The sequence below is a fragment of the Protomyctophum bolini genome (genome assembly GCF_963924005.1).
Source record: "Protomyctophum bolini genome assembly, chromosome: 1".
Taxonomy (NCBI): domain Eukaryota; kingdom Metazoa; phylum Chordata; class Actinopteri; order Myctophiformes; family Myctophidae; genus Protomyctophum; species Protomyctophum bolini.
Window position 1 is genome coordinate 30,956,891 of NC_137862.1, and position 16,876 is coordinate 30,973,766.

The 16,876-nt window shown below is 42.0% G+C and overlaps 1 protein-coding gene across 2 annotated transcripts in view; it reads left to right on the forward strand.

Moving 5' to 3' along the window:
* The first annotated feature begins 296 nt into the window (after window positions 1-296).
* dok4 (docking protein 4) overlaps window positions 297-16,876 on the forward strand; it is a 26,255-nt gene continuing 9,675 nt past the window's right edge. For both annotated transcript variants that reach the window (XM_080772495.1, XM_080772496.1), the window contains exons 1-4: window positions 297-473; window positions 14,195-14,302; window positions 15,009-15,123; window positions 16,244-16,363. In XM_080772495.1, the coding sequence (XP_080628621.1) occupies window positions 408-473; window positions 14,195-14,302; window positions 15,009-15,123; window positions 16,244-16,363 (409 nt within the window). In that variant the 5' untranslated portion in view covers window positions 297-407. The remainder of the gene's footprint in view (window positions 474-14,194; window positions 14,303-15,008; window positions 15,124-16,243; window positions 16,364-16,876) is intronic.

A 16,876-nucleotide genomic window follows, 5' to 3' on the forward strand; every position in this document is an offset into this window, starting at 1 on the left:
GAAAGAAAGGGAGATAAATCGTATAGGAATACATTGACATAAGAGGGGGGGTGGGTGGGGGGGGTAACATTTGATAAAACAAAAGAAAAGCAATAACAAACCAAAAAGACCCCACGTAGTTAACACACAGTGTATCAGGGGAGCGATATAAAGCTTGAAGGTTGAACACCTAAGCCAGGTGAGGGAGTGAGAGAGGAGTCTCAGAGGGAACAGGAGAATCTTTGAGTAAAAGTAAAAAAGTAAAACAAATCTCCAACGGGCAGGGGGAGGGAAATGAGCATAGAGGGGGGATAGAGAGAGAGGGACTGGGAATAGGGTTGGATAGAGTGAGTGAGGGAAGGAAGGAATGAAGCAGGGTTCTGGATGGTCTCCTCGGTGTCAGTCAGTAGGTCCTGCCCCTTCCAGAGATGGCCTCCAACTTCAACGACATCGTCAAGCAGGGCTATGTGCGCATGCGCAGCCGCAAGCTGGGGGTGAGTGACATGCTATGTCTGTGTGCATGCGCAGCCGCAAGCTGGGGGTGAGTGACACGCCATGTCTGTGTGCATGCGCAGCCGCAAGCTGGGGGTGAGTGACATGCTATGTCTGTGTGCATGCGCAGCCGCAAGCTGGGGGTGAGTGACATGCTATGTCTGTGTGCATGTGCAGCCGAAGCCGGGGGTGAGTGACATGCTATGTCTGTGTGCATGCGCAGCCGAAGCTGGGGGTGAGTGAGACCACGCCACGCATGTCTCATGATGTCTGCTGTGCATCTTTTTAGCCATTACTACTCTGTCCATTTGTTCTCCGATTAATCGAATAACCGAAAAGCATATTTTCTTCAGTTTTATTGACTGCCAAGAATGAGTTTCAGAGTTTTGGCCAAAAGGCTCAGGCTGCCAAAACAGGAGTTTGGCAGGTTTTTTATGCTAGATGGCGCTGTTCACTAATGAGACATCATTTGTTTCCGTGTATGGTTCTCTGTGACACCACGCACCACATGGATCACATGACCGGGGGAAAAATACAGTTGATAAGACACAATACAATACCCAATATGATGATGTAATTCACCGTGACTCTAGACTGCCACTTGTATCTCCCAAACACAGTATCACTGACGGTTCATATTTTTCCCAATTCTATGACAGCCATAGTCTTTTGAGACCACCAGTAGACGGATCAGGGCGACGCAAAAATATTCTATGATTTTTCAAATGTTAATGAAAACCTCTCAGTAAGCCGGCAACAGAATAGACAATCCTGGCAATCAATGTGTGTGCAAAAATAACAGATCTACAAGCTTGTAGAATAGATTTTCGCTATTTTTAGTAGATTATTGATATATTCAATCAAACTAGTTTGATTAATTGTGTCAGCCCTATGTGTGTGTGGTGTAGGTCCATTCTTTCTGTGTACGAAGCACGAACTCAAATCCCTTTGCTTGGCCGTTCAAAGTTTTCCCAAATTGTATCATTTGAGTTAGTTGTGACTCAGAATCAAGTGACGCGGTCATGGGAATTCAACTCCTCATGGCGTGAGTCATGAGATGGAGTCTTGCTATGGAAATGAAGACGCATCAGTCTGAGCCAGCTTCAGCTTGTCGCCTGTCACAATTGTGTAATCGCCTAATCGCAATTATTTAATATAATCGCAGAAATAGGCAATAGCAGATCTACATGCTTACAACACGTCACTTTGTGATGTGTTACATCACAAATGTGTTACGTGTAGATCAACTATTTCTGCTTTTTTGTAAATTTTTTGTAAAGATTTATTTTAATTATTAAATGTGCTTTTGTGTATTTAAGTTATTTGTCATATCGGAATTCGAAATATGTGAAATTCGTGATTACGAAGCCTAAAAGGCAAACAGAAATAGTCTACAATTAGCAATGTTCCATTGTTCAATGCAAAAAGCACAATTAAATCCTTAATCACAATTATTTGTATGTCAACTAACTTAATGTGTAATCGTGACAGCCCTACTTCAAATAACGGTCACCTCTGCAAGCGTCATTCCACCACAACATAATTATGGGATGTATTTTATAATAAAAATGTCATTTCATTATGAACATGCTTCCATATTTCAATTGCAATTTCGAAATCTCTCGCTAACTCCAGTTTCAGGTCAGTTACAACAAGGCTATATAGCAGGTGTGGAAATGTCATTCAAAGAGGTTATGTAGATTCATTCATATTGACTTTCTTAGGCCTTTGTGGCCTTTCTCTTCCATCAAGGGGGTTCTCTCTCTGCCTGTGCGTGCGTGCGTGTGGGGGTGCATGCGGACAGAAGGTGTCCTTACTGTGAGGTCATACCTTGTCATTGAGACAGACACAGCTCAGACTTTTGGAGAATCAATGTAAGATGCAGTCTGTCTTCGTGAGGGTGCATGTGCACAATGCAGTGTGCACATGCAGAGTTTCACAGCTCATTTAGTGATTTAGTTTTAGTCGTAGCCTTTTATATAGAATTCTGTTAAGTTTTAGTCATATTTTAGTCACCTGAAATGTTAGTCTAAAGTTTGAATTGACTGAATATCATAAGATTTTAGTCAATTAATTCGGCTGTTGATTTTGTCAACAAAAATGTATTTTGGTGGGCCTTGATGGTGTCGTAATGCCTGGTGTCGTAATGCCTGATTTTACACTTGGTTACATGCAAAAGAAATCTCAGCGTGAAACGTTGAGCTTGTAGATCTGCTATGAAAACATTTTAAAATGGTAAAAGAAATCTACAAGCTCACAATGCGTCTCTGTAGATCGGCTATTTTCACTATTTTAAAATGTTTAGCAAAATATGAAAAATGCCTGATAAGATAAGGCATAAGACCGAAATAGGGCTTGGACTCGGAGTCTACCTGTTTTGAGAGAGTTTAATATCAGAATAGGAAAAAAACTGTCGGTGATCTTATATGATCCGATCACCACCCATTTTCTAAACGAAGTCCCATGTTTTGACATCAAACGAGAGAACAGGGAAAGTAATTTCCTTCATTTGCAGTCTTTCTCCAAACTACCGCTGGGATCATCCCTAGTTCCTCCATATAAGCCCTGGGGCAGTACAGCTTATCTGCAAAGACGTGCTGGAGCCCCACTATATGCTATATGGGAGCAGGCCTTTGATATGAAAGGGTGGGACGTCGGGTGGGAGTTAGTGCTGATTATTTCCCAGCTGAGGTCTTCTGAGGGCAGAGTTTCTCTGACGTATACGTCATGTCTCTTTCCGTCCTTACATGTCCTCTCGCCAGCGAAAGATGTCTGTCTGTCTGTGTCTGTGACGTCTGGGCTGATTCTTTTCAGGGCTGTCTAAAAAAAAAAGGAAAAAAAAGAGAGTGGCAGCCCATGCATGGCCCAGGATGCTTTTTAGCTCCAATCAATCAATCTCTCTGTCTTTCCCACGTTGACTGTGTCACCCACCCTTCCACCTCTCTCTATTGATTTCCATAATTTATCTTTCTGTGTTTTTGTGGTCTACGGAACTCGCCTTTCTCTTTGGCTCTTGTTTTATTTCTCACTAATTCGCCACCCCCCGCAGCTCTCTTGGGGCAGCGGTGGCCGAACGGTTTGCGGAGCGGTCTTGATATCGGAAGGTCGCTAGTTCGTATCCCCGGACCGGCACGTTAAAATTACCACCGCTGAAGTGCCCTTGGACAAGGCATTGAACCCCTACCATCGTCAGGCAGCCTCTGTAGACATTTTAAAGCTCAGCTCAAGACCCACTTTACAACATTGCTTTTAATTGATCTTTTATTTTATTTTGTTATTCATGTCCTCACTGTATTGCATTACTGCTTGTTTTTTAATGTCGTTGCCTTGCTTTTCTTTTATTCTCCATTGTTCTGTAAAGCACTTTGAGCTGCATTTCATGTCATGAAAGGTGCTTTTATATACAAATAAAGTTTTATTATTAATATTATTATTATTACCATGAAATGTTCTATGAGCAGGGCCTGGCTGTAAACAAGTTATTGAGCTCAGTCCAGTTACCCTGGGTAAACATAGTACCTTTCCTTTCCTTTTTTTCTCCCCCTTGAGTATTTTACTGTATGGCACCTTATCGCCTTCATTTCTGCCTCATTATCTCACTGAGTCACTATCTCTCTCTCCTTCATTTCTCCTTTCTCATCTGTGTCTGACTTTGTCTTTATAGTTAAAAGGGATCTATATTGAATGGATAATCCTGAAAAAGTGACAGATTTGAGAGGTTAAAGGGGCATACCACTCATTTTCAACATTGAACTATGTCATTAATATACCTTGACGGAATGCATTAGACTGATTAGAGTCTGGGCTTTACAGTGACAAACGAGTTACATGAACCACGTGACCGGGCTGTTTTCTGCCCCCTCTATGTCGTAACTCTGTCTTACTCTATGGCTCTGGAAATAATCAAAAGTCCCCCCCCCCCCTTTTGTTTAGCCTAGGACTGGAGGTCTATAACTTGAGGTCATGTGATCAGTGACATCACGAAGATGTACTCTTTAGCTTGCAGAGTACATCTTCGTGATGTCACTGAACAAAATTATGACCTCAAGTTTTAGACCTCCAGTTCTGGGCTACACAGAAGGACAGTGGCGTGCACACTGCACAGACATTTAGAGGGGCAGGTGCTCAAGTGAAAAAAGGGCACCTTGTGCAGCGCGTGGAACCGGCCGGTTGCCTTGTGTGAGATTTATAGAATTTGGGGCCTAAATAATATATTAGAAGCTTTTTTATCAATAATTGATTAATGTCACCAATGTGGTCCACATACTGGACCACAGTACAAAAACCACTGTACAAAAAAGCTATTATTATAAAAGAAATTCAAAAGGGCACATTGCCAAAAGACACTAGGGGGTGCTCTAGCACGCCCTAGTGTTTATCTGTGCACACCACTGCAGAAGGGGTAGACTTTTTTATTATTTCCACACAACATCTCTACGGTATATTGATGACATAATTATAGTTCAATGTTGAAAATGAGTGGTCCCCTTTAAGTCATGATTAAGAAAGTCATTAAGATTCCACCATTCAAGTTAATGTTTTATTAAGAAACCCCAAAATGAGAGACCGGGGGGAAAAGAGGAGAACAAAGTGTGTGAGATTATGATATAATATCCTACAGAAAGAACATTGACAATTTCCTCCTCAGAGTGTCGGCCCTCTGAGGCTGAAATGTGCATTAACCTTTGCTGTTCTTGCTTATTGTATGCCACTCTGGATTCAGAGCGTCTGCTAAATGCCTTAATTGTACATTGCAGTAAAAAAAAAAGAAGAAGAATGGTGGCAGTTCTGTATGAAAGACCGTAGTGGAATAATGTGTCAGTTGAATGTTTCGTCCTTGTGACATAGAGTTAAGCGCTTCCATCTTGACTGGGTGCACTGTGGAATATACAGTAACTGGCAGTGTTCCTATAGCTGGGATTGGAAGCCAACCAGGGATTATGTCCTGGTTTCTGCACGAGCGCCCCCTGCAAGGTGCACCCCCTCGCTGGCCGGTGAAAAGGAGCGGCTGGTGACTCTGTGTGTATCGGAGGAGGCGTGGTGCGGTCGTCTGCACCCTCCCCACGCCAACGGTCGGTGTTGGCAGTGGCAGGGACCGTGGTACATATACAGGGAATTGGAAAACTGCTACATTGGGAAGAAAACAGGACAAATCCAAACACTGAACGTTTCCAAAAGCTGCTAAAATAATGTCTGAAAACCCTCCATGACACGTGCATAGAGATTGTGATTATAGATTACTGAAATGTTGCACGTCTGTGGCGCTCTCGCATCTAACACCATGCTGTCCGTGTTGTTTCCCCATGAATATCGTGTGTTACCGACTGTGTTGTTTCCGCGTTGAGAGAGAGAGTCAGAGAGAGAGAGAGCGAGAGAGAGAGAGAGAGATAATACAAGTGCGTCCATGGTGTCACCGCAGTTTTGGGTATACCTTTCCCTTGTTAGATGCGATACAGAAAAGGACTCACTTTCACTTTCAACACCAAGCGAGAGAACTGCAAAAGCTTGGTTTAGGAAACCCGCGCTTCGATGCAGACGCAAGACTTTGACGTATCACGGCGACAAAGCACAGACGTGAGTGGCACTTTGGCCTACATCAGCATATGTATGACTTGGCCACCTGAACTGGTGCACAAAGTTGTGTGCTCCATGGGCACAAATATATGGCCGTGGAATTCTCCCAAATGTAATAATAGATAGTAAAAATCACACTCGTGTGAAGTGAGAGGCGCTCTTATCATCGTACATCATCACATTCCGGCCAATCAGTTTTGGTGTCCTTACTTTTCTGTCCTCACTTTCTTGTCCACACACACACACACACACACACACACACACACACACACACACACACACACACACACACACACACACACACAGACAGACAGACAGCTGGGCACAGGAGGGGCTAGCATCTCTCAAAAAGGACATGTGAAGTTAGGGTTAATGTGGAATCTCTGTAGAAGTTGAGGGATTCATGTTGAGGAAGCTATTGCAAAAATTATGTTGATTTGAAGGCGTAGCCAATCAGGATGATTGGACAGATCTGTTCTGTCAACAGACAATAATGTGTACTGATTCGCGTGATGTTTGGATAAAATGTGTTGTGCAAAATCGATTGGAAGTATGCCCGTGGTCACAGCTTTGGACAGGCAAGACAGACAGACAGACAGACAGACAGACAGGAGAAGACAAGACAAGACAAGACAAGACAGACAGAAATGGACAATGCGTCCGTGTCTAGTGTTCAACATCAGCGCACCATTCAGCCCTGACAGTGCATGAATTCAAAATGCTGATGAGGCCTTGAGGGCATCATTTGGTACAAGACCTCTGAGACCTGCAGGTCACCTGGCTCTTTGCTCCCTGATTCACCCCTAGCATCACCATCTCCCCCCCCCCCAAACCCCCTCCACACACACACACACACACACACACACACACACACACACACACACACGCATGCATGCATACAAACAGCTGTCACAATTGCACCTTTAAGTTGACAATTAATTGTCACACAAATAATTGAGAGTATAATCTGAAAAGACGTGGCAAGGGCTAAACGGAGCGAGAAATACATCTGGCAGTATACATGAGTTTAAAACAGTCTGACTGCTGAACACGACTTTCCCCACTTAATTGATAAAGACCTCTTTCCCTGCTGAACACAACTTTCCTGACTTTTGTTTAATTTGTTTTATTGGCCGTTTTTGATAACTTTTAAGACATACTGTACAAGGTTTTCCTCAGACACTCTGGGATGCAATAAAAAACTGACACTGGCTTCTCAGGGCTTCTTGGTAAACTAGTCCTGATGCATTGTCTATGGGGGATCCTGGCAGCCATGTGGCGCTGTTCTTCTTCCTTGTTTTGGATGGTAGCGGTGGAATATTTTTGGACACTATGACAAGCGATGGGACAATTTTAAGGTAGACTTAAAATGAAACAGACCTACCTTAACTACCCAGTGATTCATTGAACATTAGTGATAAATGTGTTAAGTGTAGTACTTAAGCAAATGGGTACTTACTGTAGTTCCTTTCCACCACTGATCCTAAATGTAACCACATGGACCCGTTAGATTTGTACACTCTCATAGTTAAACGGCCACTAATGTTTTACTGTGTCAGCAAGCTACTACAGTGTATACAGTATGCATTTCTCATGTAGGTGATTTATGTATTCAGGAACACAGGCTCACAGTCTACCGTTTGGCACTAAACAGCTCCACGTACAGTATACGGCTTGGAAAGTACTGTTAAGTGAGTGTCTGGTTGGAGGGCACATCAATAGATGAGCATTACCCACTTCTATAGCCTCTGGCGTGCCGCTGCTTCCCAGGCTTGCATTATCAAAGCCTTCAGAGTCTAACTGCTGACGTTCCTTAGAGATGCCGCCTCTTTGTAATGACGTGGGGTACTTTTCTGGGCATTGACTTTGGATGCCTCATCGTCTACGAGGCAAGGTCAACGGTAACAGCCACTGATAGAATGACTTGAAGTGATCATTCGTGTATCATCTATCATCTGTGATGAGGTACAGCACAATCTCAGATGTCATTTTATCAGCTGCAAATTGAGACCATAACATTATGTGGTTATCGAGAGGGAAGCTGCCTTGTGATCAATACTGTTGATTGAGCACCCATGCCTTGTATACTCATCCTGCACAATCAGAAAAGCACTATGTATGGAATAGAGAAATTGCTCAATGGCGTTATGTTAGATGTTGTGTTAGTGGTCATTAGAATCTAAGCTTATGAATTTAATATAATACGGCAGGGAACCTTACAGTTGATATTGTTATATCATATTGTTAAACTTATATTGCTGCCTTTTCTTTTTGCAAAAATTACAAAATTACAAAATAAAACATACTCTAGGAACAACAAATATATTGACACAAAGGAGCAAAACTTCACTCACAGAGCACTGAGAGCAGCCTATTACAGTATTCATATACAAATCATCAAACAATGTGCATTGGAAACTATGACAATGGGTCCTAGAACCTAACAATCCGAGAGACACAGGTGAAAACATCATTTATCTTTATTTTTTAGATGCTATTTTGCTTCCTAAACATCACCTTCTTAATTCAAACTAATGCAAAATAAATGTTCAAAATACACATTTAGATGTTTTTTTTAATTAGTTTATTTTAGCCAATGATAGCTCGTTGCAGGGTGAAAATCCACCCTCTCTAGTTTCATGATTGGTTGCTGTTATAAATTACCATATTTGGATCGAACCACAATAATTGTGAACCTGTAGCTTTATCCAATCTTCAGATTTATCGTGCTGAAATGTATGGAAATGAGCACATTTATTTGCATATTTAAACATAAATTGAATCAAGTAATCAACTGGAGAACTTTCATTGTGATACTGTAGCTATTAGTTATTTTTTTTACCCTTTACACCTAGTGCACTCTTTATCTGTCATAACTAATTATGTAATATAATATAATGTAATGTGATGCAATTTATAATATTATATATATTATATTCATATAATAACTAGCATATTCCCTTGCTGTAATTCCTAATAATATATTATTGCTTAAAACCCAAGGTAGAAAAATGCTTAAAGGCAAGACAATATTGTCACACGCAAGATCCGCTTCTGAGGGAGCTTGCTTGTACATACTGTAAACAAAATCATTTACGCACGCACGTACGCACGCACACACACAGTAGTATCTTCTGTGCCCCTGTTCTCCTCTGTCCATGTCAGACAGGTGGAAAAAAAGAAAAGTGTGCAGTCAGCACGATTGTGTTGCCGTGGCAGCAGGGTGGTGTGGTTACCGTGGTTACCGTGGCAGCGAGGGGGCGGTGACATACTGCTCCCCTGGGGAACAACAGTCAGCCACGAGTGAATTATACCTGACCTGTGGTTCTCTCTCTCTCTCTCTCTCTCTCTCTCTCTCTCTCTCTCACCCCCTGCCTTTCAGATAAACACACAAATACTTAATATCCCCTCACTTTTTCTTTACCACCGGCAAACAGTTTTTCACATGCTTCTCCCTTCTCCTCCCCTTTCTCTCTTTCTACCATTTTCTTTCCTGTCCTTTCTGCTGCTCTCTCCAGTCTCCACCCAGAATTAGCTGACAGTCCATCCACCACGTCGTTCTCATTTGAATTCTTCCACGCTAACCCTTCTCTCTTTTAGCCTCCTGGGTTTGCTCCTTGTTCTGCCATTCTCAGGCCCCTTTTCCACCGGTTGGTTCCCAATGGGAACCGGTTCAGTTATTTTCCACCGGTTGGTTCCCAATGGGAACCGGTTCAGTTATTTTCCACCGGTTGGTTCCCAATGGGAACCGGTTCAGTTCTTTTTGGTTTTTTGTCCATGAGCCAGAGCTCCAAAATTGGAACGTTCATTATGAATTGAGTGGGCAAAACCATACCATATTAGATTGTTATCACCATGAAACTTCCCCAACTGAGTACTTACACGAAGACAATGATTTATTGTATTACTAATTTTACAGTAGGAAAATATGCAAAATAATCAAAAATATGAAAAAGCTACTACTGTGAAAGGGTTATCATATATTAATTTACTTGTATTGATCCTATAAACAATTTAATATAGGTCTACTTTGCCCACCAATTTTGGAGCTCTGGCTCACGGACTAAAAACCAAAAAGAACTGAACCGGTTCTCATTGGGAACCAACCGGTGGAAAGGGATTCTCAGTGATGTAAAGTAACTATACCGTTTGTACATTTACTTAAGCACCATACTTGAGGTATTTGTACTTTATTTGAGTATTTCCAATTTACAATACTTTTACTTCTACTCCACTACATCTCAGATCCAAATCTTGTACTTTTACTCCACTGCATTTATTTGAAAACTTTAGTTACTGGTTACCTTTTAGATTTTGATTAGAAACCATACATTAACCACTTCATACTGTACATTTTGCCCATTTGAAAATATCTGATCTACAAGCTCACAACGCATCACAATGAGATGCATTGCGAGCTTGTAGACTTGTAGAGCTGCTATGTTCAAAAGATGTGTATATTTGAAAACTTTAAATTGGACATGAGTAAAATGAGTTTTACTTTTGGTTCTTTAAGTGATTGCCAATACTTTAGTACATTTTGAATTCCAGACTTTTACTTGTAAGTTGTAACAGAGTATTTGATACCTTTACTTAAGTAAAACATTACTTAAGTAAAAGTACTATTTCCACCACTGGTTCTATCCTCTTATGTCAATGCCTCATCCTTGCATTTCTGCCTCGTTATCACTTCATTTCTTTCAATCACCCATATTCTCTCTCTCTCTCTCTCTCTCTCTCTCTCTCTCTCTCTCTCTCCTCTCTCTCTCTCTCTCTCTCTCTCTCTCTCTCTCTCTCCATTTGACAAAGTTAATGGGTTCTCTAATTGTAAGTCAATATTCTCCAGCGGCTAAGCATAATGCGTGTGTGTGTGTGTGTGTGTGTGTGTGTGTGTGTGTGTGTGTGTGTGTGTGTGTGTGTGTGTGTGTGTGTGTGTGTGTGTGTGTGTGTGTGTGTGTGTGTGTGTGTGTGTGTGTGTGTGTGTGTGTGTGTGTGTGTGTGTGTGTGTGTGTGTGTGTGTGTGTTCTGTGCATGTTTTGTGTGTGTCCAGGTGTGGTATTTGTGGTTAATTGTGTCTGTGCGTGTGTGCAGTATAATGCATACAGAATATGCAAGCAGAGCCAGTTTGCTTACTTACTGCTTACAGTAGAGCAATGGGAGAGGAGATGGGAGTGTGTGTGTGTGTGTGTGTGTGTGTGTGTGTGTGTGTGTGTGTGTGTGTGTGTGTGTGTCCGCATGCATGCGTGCGTGTGTGACGTTAAGCTTTTACAGGCTGCTTCCTTTTGCTTGAGCTTTGACTGAGGAATTCTGGTGGTGGTGTGAATATGAATCTCTCAGATATTGGTGGGAAATTGCTGAGAGTCAAAAAACATTTAAATAAAAAAGGCTGCGAGATGTATCAAAAAGGTACCTTCATCGAGGTATCATGATGCGAGGTATACTATATATATATCGTGGGAGACGGCATTTATCGAGATAAACAAATGGCATATTATTATGTTTATTTGCCGATTGAGCAAAGTGGAGATAGAAGTATGAATGAAGTTGAGCACAGCTGCTCCACCGAACCCTCTCAACTGAACGTTTTCTGTTTATATCAAGTACTTCTCAGTAGCCCCTCATGAAACGACTTCTACCTAAATCCAAAAGGACAATTTTATTTTCCATCCTGAATGGCAGAAGGCCTAATATTATTATTGCATTTAGGCTATGTGCAATAACGCAACTGAAAGTCAAAGTTCAGAGGCATTATATTGCCTTTTGTTAGGCTAGATATTTGTTTTAACTATTATAACTACTATAATTAATATGTATTTAGTTTTATAACCTTAACCTGAAGCAAAAAGGCATTGAATTTGAAACTATATACTGTAATTTTCTTCTTTCTTCTTTCTTCTTTACTTATCATGAGTCATATCGTTATCTAATATCGCATGCTTTTCTATATTGTGCAGCCTTAAAATAATTAATATATTAACTAGAAATGTGTTATCTCGGAAACACAGGTCTAACCCAGAGCCTGCAAACTCTGGGAGGAAGGCTAGGCTATCAGCCACTACATAATACTGTGTACAGTATGTACTGTATACTGGTGTAGGCTATACACTATACATATACAGTACATTGGAGGTAGCAGTGAGTTTTTTATAAACTTAATGTACAAAATAAATAAAGATTCAGCGTGATCAAAATAGTGATGACATTTATTCTGTTTTCCTGAGGGGGCAGGGGCTCAAAGCCCACAAAAGGGCACATCTGTTTGCGCATGCATAGTGCACGCCAATTTGTCTTTTTGTCTGGTCCCTCGTGCCATTTCACACGAGAAATGTAGTACATTGGATGTATTATGCTAATTTAGAAAGCTGTTCCACAATAACATGGCACATGTCATTAGACAGTATATAAATCAGCAATACGTTCTCATTACCATATCAAAAATGAAAAGTGGAAAAAGCACTTTGAGGCTAAAGGGCAGGGGCCCAAGCGCCCAAATCCCCCCCTCTGCACATGCCTGTTTCCTATGAATGTGTTCTCTCTACTTTCAAGATACAGTAAATGGCAGAGGAAATGCACTGAGCTCCGTCTCTAGCATGGGTTTGGTCATGTTTTGTCATTTGAGGGTTTCTCTCTGACGGAGCCTGACACGTTTAATCCTATGCAGAATACAGGGACGCGTGCCTCAATTCTCACACGTTAACCTCGCCCTGCTTTCCCTCCCGCTCCTCTCGCCTGTCTTCTTCTGTCGTTTACAAGAGCTTAGTTCAGTCTCGAGGGAGAGAGGAAGAATCAGGCGAACAACAGACCGAGCTCCATCCAACATGTCTAGAATACCAATAATTCTCCGTCTCTACATCCTCCTAAACAGGGAATCTAAAACACAGTAAATGCTGGATTCAACCTTCTCTTGGTGGACAGTATACATTTACTTAAGTACAATTTTGAGGTATTTGTACTTTTACTTCTACTCCACCACATCTCAGAGGCAAATATTGTACTTTTACTCCACTTTAGGTACTAGAGTAGTTACTTTGATTATTATATCGGTATATTATTATACAAAACATACATTAAACGCTTCAAATGGGACATTCTGCATAATGAGTACTTTTACTTTTGGTACATGTCAATACTTTTGTACTTTTACTCAATTTTGAATTCCGGACTGCAGTATTGATACTTTTACTTAAGTAAAACAACTGAGTACTTTTTTCCCACCACTGGCTTTATTGATGCAGAGTTGGCACAGTGTACAGCCTTGCTAGTTGCTACCCACAAACACACACTCCTACCTGTCAGTCCAACAGGTGCACGCACGCACGCACGCACGCACACACATATACACCTGTGCCTCCCATCAACCTGTAGTTGCCAGGGAAACAGCATGTTTAATTCTGATACACAACTGACACTGTGCTGTGATACTGACAAGCTGAGAGACTGTCCACATGCATGCATGCGTGTGTGCGTATGAAAGTATTTCTATCTGCTCTATCTCTATCCATCAATCATTTGTTGTGTTTTGCAAGTTAGTTTTTTGTGTGACTTAGAGTACTGAAGGTTTACAACAATTTGGGATGCCCGCCCAAAGACGAGGCAGAAAGGCTGGCAAAGTATTGTGCCGTCTCTGCTGCCATGTATTGTATGGCGGAGCTGCATGTGTGTTGTATCATGAGGACATATCCATGAGTTTGTGAATGTAACCTGGCTTTACTGCACCTAAAATATTTGTGGCCCTGTATGCATTCCGTGTGGACATAAATTCATTGTTAAACTGTGAGTGTATGTGCGTATGCATATGTGCATATTTTAAACTCTATTTCTATGTGTGTTCCATGCGTGTCTATGTTCTATTGCTCTTCCTGAAACTACTGTGGATTATACCAGGGTCTAGTTGAATTGGACTTTAGTTCTTCTTGAACCACCCGCAGTCTATACGCACCTTGAACAATGTTTCACCTTGAATAACGTGGCACCATGAATAAAGTACTGCACCATTGCACAGTAGGCTACACAGCGGCTGCTGTTCTCGGCTGCTGTGCTCATGCTCATTGTTTTCTTGGAAAAAGAACACGATGGGAACTATGCACAAAAACCACTTTCACCCACTTTTTTACTGTGATGTGACAAAGATGATTCTGATTGTGTGCAGATCTATCGGCGCTGCTGGCTGGTATTTAAGAAGTCATCCAGCAAAGGACCTCGTCGGCTGGAGAAATACCCAGATGAGAAGTCAGCCTACATCAGGGCCTGTCCCAAGGTGTGTGTGTGTGTGTGTGTGTGTGTGTGTGTGTGTGTGTGTGTGTGTGTGTGTGTGTGTGTGTGTGTGTGTGTGTGTGTGTGTGTGTGTGTGTGTGTGTGTGTGTGTGTGTGTGTGTGTGTGTGTGTGTGTGTGTGTGTGTGTGTGTGTACACGTGCACATGCATGTGTCAATCCATTGTATGACAGGTATTCTTGCACCCTGTAACTGTGCAAAGAAGCTTACACAAAACTGACAAGCAGCATGTGCAGTACAAGCATGTACAGTGTGTACAGCATGTACAGCATGTGTTGTAGGCACCCTAGGGCGCCACAACTTTGAGAAGCCCTGATCCACTGTATCATGCCCAAAGAAGCGTATGGCTTCACAACAAATGCATATATAACTCCAGATTCATGTATGCAACCTTGTGTGTGCCCCTCAACAGACAATACAAGGCGGCAAAAACCACATTATTGGACCAAGGACCACTGAATCACAATGACCACACTCTACTGAGTGCAATATCTCTAGTTTGACCTGTTTCTGGGAGCAAAACAAAACGACTGCAAAGTCGCTTTTCAATTCAGTTGTCTGTCTAGCTTAGCTGATAAGAAAACAATGAATATACTAACATTAAAAAAGTCATATGCCAAACTAATTTGATTATGTACAGTACTGTATGTAATCTTTTTTTGTTTTGTTTTTTACTTCTGTTTCTGGCTAGGTGACAGAGATAAGCAATGTGAAAAATATCACTCGGTTGCCACGGGATACCAAAAGACAAGCGGTGGCCATCGTGCTTACAGACGACACATCACGCACTTTTACCTGTGAATCGGGTAAATGCGCGCTCGTACACAGGCACGCACGCACGCACGCATGCATGCACATACTGTACACACACACACACACACACACACACACACACACACACACACACACACACACACACACACACACACACACACACACACACACACACACACACACACACGAGCTAAATGAGATGCTGATTATGCCAGTGTATGAAGTCAGTAATCTTCAGATTTAAATAAATGTGTCTCTATTTATGAATGCCTAATAATTATGAGTTCTATTTTGTCTACACACTTTTTTGTGTCAAACATGTTCATATTCAGATCCACAAATGAATATGTATTTTGCCGTGGACCCCCCCCCCCATCAAAATATTGGGTGATAAGTTATTTATCAATACCATGACTTTGGCCGACGAATGTGAAAAATATAGTATATTCTTCATATTTGTATATTATTATAATGATTAGGAATAATTAATCACTATAATACACACTCACATAAAACAGTCAGAGATATATACTAAGTCAAAGAGTGCTCTGCTGGGACCTTGACCTATTTATAGTTTGTTTACGAAATTGTAAAAATATTTAGTCTTAGTTTTAGTCACCATCTTAGTTTTTGTTACCGGTAGTTTTCGTCTTCGTCGACGAGGTAGTCGACGAACTTTTTTGTCGCAGTTTTTGTCGGCAAAATCAACACTGAAAGGACCCCTGGGGTGCACACAGACCCCCGCATTGACATAGACATATAAACGTATCCGGCTCTGGAGCGTACAGTATGTGCTCAAGGGAGGGCTCTGGAGCGTACAGTATGTGCTCAAGGGAGGGCTCTGGAGCGTACAGTATGTGCTCAAGGGAGGGCAAAACTTTCCCGAGATTCCTTGTGAAGCCCCGCGGAAGCATGAGTGTGCGTCACAGAGCAGTGCGTTAAAGATGCGCTGTGATTGGCCAGTAATCACTTGAGTGGCAGCGTGACGTAACGTGCCTGCACACTTCCGGTGTACTTCCTCTCCCAGTGTAAATTCTTCCGCCCCTCCTTCAGCACACATCGCAGCGGCCAATGAGGCATCTATTTTTTTTAATATCTATGCGAATTGAGCCCCTGATTTAGAAAGTTCTGTGTGATTCCTGCCCACCTCAGAGCTGGAGGCAGAGGAGTGGTTCAAGACGCTGTCGATCGAGTGCCTGGGGACCCGCCTCAATGACATCAGCATGGGAGAGCCTGACCTCCTGGCTGCTGGGGTGCAGTGTGAACACACAGGTGATGCTCAGGAACGCACGCACGCACACACACACACACACACACACACACACACACACACACACGCATGCACGCAAGCAAGCACGCACGCACGCACGCACGCACGCACGCACGCACGCACGCACGCACGCACGCATGCATGCACGCACGCACACAACGCACGGAAGCACCGTAAAATCATTTAGAACTAACTGAATTTAAAAAAAAAAATGTCAAAACTAACTCAAACTAAACTATAATGTAAAATCCAAAACGATTCTAACCTAAACAGACAATCTGGGTACTCAAAGGCAAAAGGAGGAATAGCCTTTTTTTTTAATTAAAAGGCAACTGCCAACATGTTTCGACCATGCATGCAAGGTCTTCTACAGGGCGAAAAGGTTGATTTTAATTCAATAAAGGCTATTCCTCCTTTTACCCTTGAGTGCCCGGATCGTCTGTGTTATGGCTTGATCTCGTTTGATCCGTGTGAGCAGTGAACCTTTTATATACTTTTTACTACAGTCACATTTT